General features: G+C 45.2%; 1 protein-coding gene across 1 annotated transcript in view; it reads left to right on the forward strand.

The window, feature by feature from the left end:
• Positions 1-8704, forward strand: part of NXPH2 (neurexophilin 2) — a 35277-nt gene extending 26573 nt beyond the window's left edge. Inside the window, exon 2 of the mRNA XM_074547888.1 lies at positions 5912-8704. Within this exon, the coding sequence (XP_074403989.1) occupies positions 5912-6655 (744 nt within the window). The 3' untranslated portion in view covers positions 6656-8704. The remainder of the gene's footprint in view (positions 1-5911) is intronic.
• The last annotated feature ends 287 nt before the right edge of the window (positions 8705-8991 follow it).

The following is an 8991-nucleotide window of genomic DNA, read 5'->3' on the forward strand; positions in this document are numbered from 1 at the left end:
TTAATTTCATCTTTGCACCAGAGTGTTTTGAAGAGCAGATCATTGCCCCAGAAGAGAGAAAACCAACCACAAGAACCTGCTAGTGTTTATTTACTTAGAGTTTAGCAAGGACGAGGCTGTAGAACCTGGAAAGGCATTTTGGGTGCCTGAGGAGTGAGGGCACACTCATCTACAAGGTTCAGCCTCTCTTCTGGATATTCACATCCCTCCACCCCACCATCAGCTCAGTGCTTTGTGGATTAGAGAACCACAGAAGGATTTGAGCTGGAAGGGATCTTAAAGTTCATCTCATTCCAACCCCATGCCATGGTGGGCAGGGACATCTTCCACCAAACCAGATTGTTCCAACTCTGCCTTTTTGCTTCACTGCAGAGCAGCTCCCCTGCATCCTGAAAAATGAGGTTGTGGCTGGATACAACAAGCATGGCACTCTCACACAGTCCTGCTGAAAGATGTTGCCTAGCTCCCAAATCCCTCACAGCATTCCTGACAGCAATCACATCTGCAGCCATAAAACCCTCCACAGCCTCTGTCTTTGAAAAAAAAAATTTAATAATCAGTAAAGTTCAAGCTCAGCTTGTTGCGATGAATTATTGGAGCCCGTCATCATTTTCTTGGGGGGAAAAAAGGACTAAAAGACTATAATGGAACACAATTTTATGGTTTTTTCCATTTAATTGATGACGGGCTGAGTTTTTATTAATATTTCTGGGCTCCAGTGTAAGATGCTGAAAAAGCTAATATGAGATCATTGTATCTGGTTAATGTGTGCGCTTTGCAAAATTGATAAGCCCTGTCAAGACATAAATTATTTAAAATTTGATAAATGTGTTGAAATCACTGAATTTTCAAACCGATAAAGGAGAGTTATTTCTCTTCCCTGCCACACACCCCCCTTCAAAGTGGGGCTTTTGTGCAGCCACTCGATGGGGCCACGTTACCTCATGGCCTGTGAGGATCCAAAATCAGCAGAGGGAACCCAGAGAGGTGTCCTGTGCTGCTGCAGAGGGGACACGAGTGCAAACCCATGGGACACTTGGGCATGGAAGCAGCAGAGAGTGGGGAGACCGCTGGAATCCTCCCCCAGTGTGAGTTTTTCACTGGTGAAACTGGGGGCTAGAGCAGTGGTGGTACCCCCTCCTCTCCAGCAGTGGGACAAAAAGCTCCCAGTGAGCAGCAGAATGGTGCTTCAGAGCTGTTTATTCCAACAGACCAATTCATTCCAGCTAATTGCTGAGAGTTTTTAAATTATTCCTGGCAGGGGCGAAGCTAAAGGAATGATTGCTGGTGATTGATGAATAACCTGGATAAAATTCCCAAAGCACCAGCACTATTAACTCTTGCATGGGGACACCTGCTTTTATTTAGTGCCTTGCCCACAGAGAAAGGCACTGGAGTGAGTTCCAGATGAACCCAAATTTGGGCAAATGGAGAAAACAGAGCATTTACTGATACCAGTGTTTCATCAGTGTCAGCTCATTTCTCAAAAATAGCTCACAGGGAATGTTATTTAACCCTGTGCTGCTCTGATCAGGATCATGCATGGAAGGGGGAGAGTGTGAAGAGCAGTCACCATCATTTAGAGGAAGAAGCAAAGGTTTGAAGTTTAAAACTCCATAAATATAAACCACATTGCACTGATTTGAGCTGTTCTTGTCGTTTATGCAGCGAAAGAAAACAGCAAGATGTGCTGTGCATGGGGCCAAGGTTGTGTTTCTTACTGGAAAATATCTACAGGCAAATGGGAATTTTAGGGTAACTGGGTGCCATTTTACAGCCTCTGTAGTACTGTAGTAAGGAAAAAGATTAGGTGATTTCTGTTTGGAAATGGATGGTTTGGAGGGAATGGGAAAACACTGGTGCAGCAGAGAACTCCAGCAATAGCCATCTGTTTAAATGGATACACTAACTTCCCTAAGCTGGTATTTTTCAAATATCCTACCAGCAATATTTTTCACTATAGTGATGCATTATAGTGAAATAGAAAGATGCTGAGGAAGTAGTTTTTTCCAGCATGTGCTGCATTCTTTTAATACAGATTTTTTTATTGCCCGGAAATTGCTAACCAATGTGAATAAACAGCTGAACAAAGCCATGGGCCCTTCCTCACTAACAGCAAAATGCAGCCAGTGAGGGAAGGGCCTTGGGAAAAAACAAGTGTTGCAGTTGGGTTCTCTTATTCTGCAGAAAGCTTTTTTCAAAACAGGAAAAAAATCTGCACTCCACAAAGGTTTTACATTACAAAAGCACAAACACCATTCACATCTCTGAGCAGTGTCCCCTCGTTCCTGCTGCTGAGGCAGGCACTGAGCAGAACCAGGCAGTTCTTTGTTAAGCTCCTTTTTTTTACTGAATATTTGCAAAACACAACAATTTACCACCCTGAGCCATGAGGGCTTCCCTGCAGCCCTCTGAGCTGGCAGAAATTCTGTCAGCTCCTGAATCTCACCCCTGTAATGAAATTAGTGGCACAAGACAGCACTAGGATGGAGCAGAGTCAAGAATTAAGGCTGTGCAAGACTGGAGAATCCCACAGCCTTGCAAAATACTTCACAAAAGAGGAGGGAAAAAATACTCAATCAAAGTAAGTTTGAGTAAGCTCAAGCTGTATGTAAGGTACACCTTTCTGCCGAGGGATTGCTGTCTGGGCCTTAAACAGGGGCATTGCATCCTTATAATTCAATTTATCACTGATTTCATGTTCCTGTGTTATGAAAGCTGTCCTGTTACCACATGAAATGGCCCAGGTCACTGCAGCTTCAGGGGTGTGTTTCGTCACCCCATGAGTAAACCTCATTTGGTGTAACAACTACATAAATAAAAGTAGCAGTACTCTAGCAAGGTGCAATTCTGTGATTTCACCATCATGGCCTTGAAATACTTGTGTCCTGATACGTTATTGATGTGGCAAACCTGCCTGGCTTCAGCATGTGTTAATGTTTCCCACCCTGCAGCCATCCCCAGCCCTATACCCACATATTTCTTCTTTTCTATCAGAGCTTTCAGCAAGGCACCCCTGGGAAAGCAGCACTCTGCCATCTCATCTGGTGTGAGAGCCCCCAGAAGAGACATACAGCGAGCTCATGGCTCAATGTCCTCTGCATCTCCTCATAAAAGGCCGGGGGAGAGAAGCCAAAGAGCCACTGCAGGGTTTCAATAAGCGTTGCAGAAGACAAGGAGCCCAGAAGGATGTTTGAGGGTGTTCCTGTGCCCTTGCCAGAGGACACTCAGAGCTGGGTGCAGGCACAGCAAAGCCAGAATCCCCTGTGAACCAAACAGCTTTCTTTCCATGTATTTCACCTTAAAATATCCAACCCCTTTTCCCTCTGACTCTGTTGCTCACAGCAATACCAGCTGTAGGTGCCCATGGTTTGAGTGGTCATTAGCATTTTAAATTGCATTTCATTTAGCTGTGCAAATGAGGAAAGTTTCTGGTGTTCCAGCACTGCCAGGCCCCTGGGCCCAGCTGTAATCTAGGAATGCAGCAGAAAAGTCTCTTTTTTGTGCTTCTCAAGGCCCCAGGTCAGGTTGGGGATGGGTGAATGTGTGCAGCACTGCTTGCTTCGTGTGAGCAGTCATTCTCTGCAACAGGGGAGTGATTTCCCTGCCGGTGGGGATGGCCAGCGATCTCAGCATCACACAGCTGATCCTGGGCTGCTGACAGGCTTAGCAGTGGCTGAAGAGCCTCTCATAAACATGACAGAGCTTCACCAGGAACTTTCCATCACAGCAGAAGTGATGTTTCCCCCAGCATCATTATGACAGTGCTATTTGGGCTGGTACAGATCAGCATCTGTCACTGTTTCCATTAGAATCTCCTATTTCCTCGGGTTCCTAGCTCAGCCATAAAAAAAATATAAGATAGAGGCAGAAAGTTGACATACAAGGTCTGGGGCTGAGAGTGATCACTGTTGTCTTTTCTTCCTCCACTTTTAATCTGAAGAAGGAAATAAGGTATTTTTGCAGAGACACACCTGGCCCACTGCATTTCCACCCAGCCGTGGATTTATTTCTAGTGAAAAATAAGTGATAGGACAAGTGGAATGGCCTTAAGCTGAAGGAGCTTTAGATTAGTTATTAGGAAGAAATTCTTTACTGTGAGGGCGATGAGGCACTGGAACAGGTTCCTGAAATTGTTCAAGGCAGGCTGGAAGGTGGGGTTTGGAAATGAATGATCTTTAAGATCCCTTCCAGCCCAGACCATTCTGTGATTTTATGATTTAGCAATAATGTTGGTCACCTTTCAACATTCAAGCTGTGAATATTGCTGCTGTTCCACATTTCATCATAATCACGCATTAGGGGTGATCAGGAAGGACACGTGGTAGTGGGTTTGGGCTCTGGTTTGGAGCCTATTGCTGCAGAACAGGCCCCAGTGAAGATTAAGGGCTTTGGAGTTTCTAATCTTTGCCAGAGGATGAAATGAAAAATTGCAATTTATCGAAATAACAGCTGGATATTGTAAAAACAGAGCCCTGTAAGGAACCAGAGGTGCAGGAGGCCCTTTGGGATCAGGAGCAGAGGGAAAAGCAAGCCCAGCACTGAGGTTTCCCTCGTGAGACACGAAGCACAAAATTCCATCCCACACATTCCACATCTGCACTTCGTACTTTGGCTGCTTTAGGCAAACTTCCACCCTGTAATGTTGCTGCTGGAGAGTGAAAATCCCATCCCTGCATTAGTTATACTGGGATCCACCTGGATCCCGGAACTGTGGGATCAGTGATGAAGCAAGAGCAGCATTTGGCCAGCAGCAGTTTGTCACTGGGGACACAGGCAGGACAACAGCGTCCTTTCTTCTTCCCATTTTAAACATCTCTTTGTTCTGTTCACACATTTTGTAGAAATAGATGCAGTTGAAAAAGTTTTTCTTTTGCACATTAGGAGGACTGTGTAAGGCAGTTCTAAACAGAATAGACCCTAACAACACCTTCTCCAAAGGCATTCTACAAAAAGCTTCTCCAAAGATTTACTCAAGATCTAAAGGACCTAAAAAGTCAGATGATCATTTCCATCCTGTTGAAACACAGATCTTCCTTCTGACCTTTGGATCATACACTGGAGTTCTGCATTTCTAACAGGACTTCTCTGCCAGAGAGAGCAGGGAAACACCTGGGAAATGTGTCTGCACTGAGTTGGAAATTTTACTGAGACCTGTGTGTTTGACTCTGAAACCTTAAGGCCATTCTGTCACTTCCAGAAGGAGGTTTTGCTTTCTGATTGCAGACTCAGCTTGGCCTTGTCACGGATCCTAAAACTGAGCTGTGCTGTGTGGCTGGGAGTGCTCAGCACTGCTGGAAGGCTGAGCCTTGCTAAGCACAGGCAGCTGTGCAGCTGAAACCAGCACACCAAAACAGGGCCACGGTCACTGTGTCCAACTAGGGGCACAAATGTGCAAACTAGGTTTGGATCAAAAGTAAAAAGCAACACCAGAAAAGACAAATGTACAAGAAATGGTTTAGGAGACAATTACACCAACAGAACAGGATTTTAAGCCTAAACCTGCTGGAAGGTTGTGGGGAGAAAAAGGAAGGGACTGGAAATTTGTGCTGTTCTATTTCACTCCATCTTTTAGCAGTGGGGTCTTCAGGATTTCCATTTTCCCCAGTCAGGTATTCATCTAACAAATCTGAGAGCATGGGGCACCTGCTCTTGCACATCACAGCCATCATCTTGTCCAAAGGTTGGACAGGAGTCCCCATGGATATCTCCTATTGAGATTTTTGCATCTTCCCTGAGCTATTTTGAGTTAAATCCTTGAACTCTCATAGAGCAGTAGAAATTCCTCATTACAGTGGTCCAGGTGACAGATTCAGACCCTATGGGTATAAAACTAAATATCAATGTCTCCTTCTGTGTCTTGGCTGTTTCATCCCCCCTTGACCCTGCTCTCTGTCTCTGTTTGGAGCAGGTGTTCTGTGACACCAGCCGGGTGGTGCAGGCCGCGGAGGTGCTGGACTGGGAGGACAAGGATGCTGCAGAGACACTGGTTGACAACGTGGTCCACTCCAGGATCATCAACCCCCTACGGCTCTTTGTCAAACCCTCCCCAGTGCTGAAACACGGCCAGGTGTCCTACTCGGACAGCATAGAAAACTTTTGGGATTGGTTGTCCAACATCACGGAGGTTCAGGAATCTCTGGCACGAACTAAGCGCAGACCTATAGTGAAAACTGGGAAATTCAAGAAAATGTTTGGGTGGGGTGACTTCCACTCCAACATCAAAACTGTAAAGCTGAACCTGCTGATCACAGGGAAAATCGTCGATCACGGCAACGGAACCTTCAGCGTTTATTTCCGACACAACTCCACGGGCCTGGGGAACGTTTCTGTCAGCCTGGTGCCGCCCTCCAAGGTGGTGGAGTTTGAGCCATCTCCACAGTCCACGCTGGAGACCAAGGAGTCCAAGTCCTTCAACTGCCGCATCGAGTACGAGAAAACAGACCGCGCCAAAAAAACTGCCCTGTGCAACTTTGACCCTTCCAAGATCTGCTACCAAGAGCAGACCCAAAGCCATGTCTCCTGGTTGTGTTCCAAACCCTTCAAAGTCATCTGCATTTACATCGCGTTCTACAGCGTAGATTACAAACTGGTGCAGAAGGTCTGTCCCGACTACAACTACCACAGCGAAACGCCCTACCTGTCCTCCGGCTGAGCCGGCCTGGGGATCCCCATCCCACAGAAACGAGCATTCCCATCAGCCTTCTGGGGAGGAATGTGGTTTCCTGTCAGGTTAAAAAGTCTCTAAAAACCGTAGCTGTGTTCGTGCTGTATCGTAACTAATCCAGCTGTTTATGTAACGATCGTTTTCCTTTGAGGCCGTCGCGTTTCAGCTCTCTCATCGTCCGTAAGGGAACTGCCAGGCAGGCACGTGGCAAGAATCAAACTAAATTATGTCTGGAATGAACATTGATCTTAAAAATCACTTTTTTGAACAACTCCATGGCAGAGAGGTTGTGTTTTATTTGAAGTGGACAGCACTTAGCAGGTCCTGTTTCTCATTGGGAGCTATAGGTGACAATAGAATGAACAAGTGATGGAGCAGCCTCAAAGCTGCTCGTACCCAAACTTCAAATAAACAGCTCTCCCACTGCTTTCATAAAGAATGTTACACAGAGGGCTCAAGTAGTCCAGTCCAAATACTAAGAGGAAGTGCTAATTCTTTGATAAAAAAGGAGAGAAATCTGCATTTTTATGAGTTGTAGTAGCTGTAGGTGTTCATTGAAGTGAAGAGTGAGTAGTTCTTCCTTCAGACTCCCTACCCATGGATATGCAATGATGTAATTAGACCTCAATGAGCTTTAGTTTATTAGACCCCACAGGTGTGCACATGTGGTATACATCCCTTCCTCCCCTGCCCACCACTGGGTTTGATTCCTCTCACACATTCACACAAGCACACACACCCCAGTATTAATTTTGCAGCAACAGAGAATCTATAAATACCTAGAGGAAAGATAATCTCTGTTTAAGTCAACCTGGTCTCGTGGAAGGTGCCTCTACCCATGGCAGGGGGTTGGAACTGGATGATCTTTGAGATTCATTCCAACCCAAACCATTCTGTGATTCTCTGAACTGCAGCAGGGGCTGGCTTCCAGGAAAAGGAAGCAATTATTTTGCTATCCAGCCCCTGGGCATTAAAGTGCAGCAAGGAAAACACATCACAGCACAAGGATGATACCTGAACCAGCAGCTTTCTCCTTCTTGGCACCCGTTGTTCCCTTAGCACTGCACTGCACACCTCAAGTCAAAATATCAGCCATGACAAAGAGAGAGAACAAAAATCTATGCACCTTCACCTCATAAAGCAGGTTTGAAATTTTAATATAAATACCCAGCCAGGCTTTCCCCTAGAGCAGCAGCAGCTCCCTGCAGTGCAGCTGCAGCAAGGGAGGGTCCAGCTGCGGCCCATGGTCGGCTCTGGCCATGCAGCTCCAGCATCACCCCTGTGCTTGCTCTGGGTACTGATCTGCTGCTGCTGCTGCTGCCAGTTTGCTCTCCTGCTCCTCGGTGACAGCTCAGTGTCACAGGTCCTGTGGAAGGAGCTGCCTGGGGAAGTGCCAATTGCCTCAGTCAGGCTCGCACACAGGGTTCAAGGAGTTACACGCAGCTTAAATAAAGCACTATTGAAATACTGTTTGGTGATGTGCACACACACAAGTGACTGTGGCAGCTCAGAAGGACTCACTCATGAGAGTAATTCTGATTTCCTTGGTAAAGACTCACACAAAAAAATTACTCTGTTAAAAATATACGAGTAACTGGGTGATTTGTTTTTCTCTTTAGGTGACAAATTTAAATGTGTGGTTTAGTTTGATCAATAATCTAAATGTTTTCCTTCATCTTATTTCATACAGAGTCTCTCCTGGTCTATAATGATGTTTTTTAGTTTGCCTAATCCTGTCAATTCCTACAAGTTGGTCTCTTTGTATTCTGTATAGCGTGTCCTTGCCCCAGCTGTACATGAGCTTGGATTTATTGCTACGAGTTCAGTGCTTGGTGCTTTTGTAACTTAGCTGTAAGCCATGATTTTATTGCCATGTATTTTTACTCAGCACTGTAGGCAATTAAAAGAAAACCCTACATGCTATTTATTGTAGAGTATGTGGAAACCATGTATGTATATACACTTAAATATGTGTACATATACAGAACATATGTGTACATGTATTTGTATGTAAATAAAGAGAGTTTATTAAATCTGGCACTTGCTTGTGGCCCGTTTGATGTTTGGTTTTAGATGTTGTATGTATGAAGGGACAAAGCAAAAAACTAAGGCACAGCAACATCTCACATCTCAACATATCTTCTCTCTGAACACTTTTGCCCAGCTGGAATTTGTTTTTCTAGGAGATATTTCAATGTGTGCTATAGTGAACTGTGCACAAGCCCAGGCAGAGTAGGTTCAGCAGCATTCCATGAGACTTGAGAAATGAAGCACATGTTTTGACTAAGACAACCCTTAACTGTTCAATAATTGCACCAGGTACA

Source organism: Zonotrichia albicollis, chromosome 10, assembly GCF_047830755.1.
Source record: "Zonotrichia albicollis isolate bZonAlb1 chromosome 10, bZonAlb1.hap1, whole genome shotgun sequence".
NCBI lineage: Eukaryota > Metazoa > Chordata > Aves > Passeriformes > Passerellidae > Zonotrichia > Zonotrichia albicollis.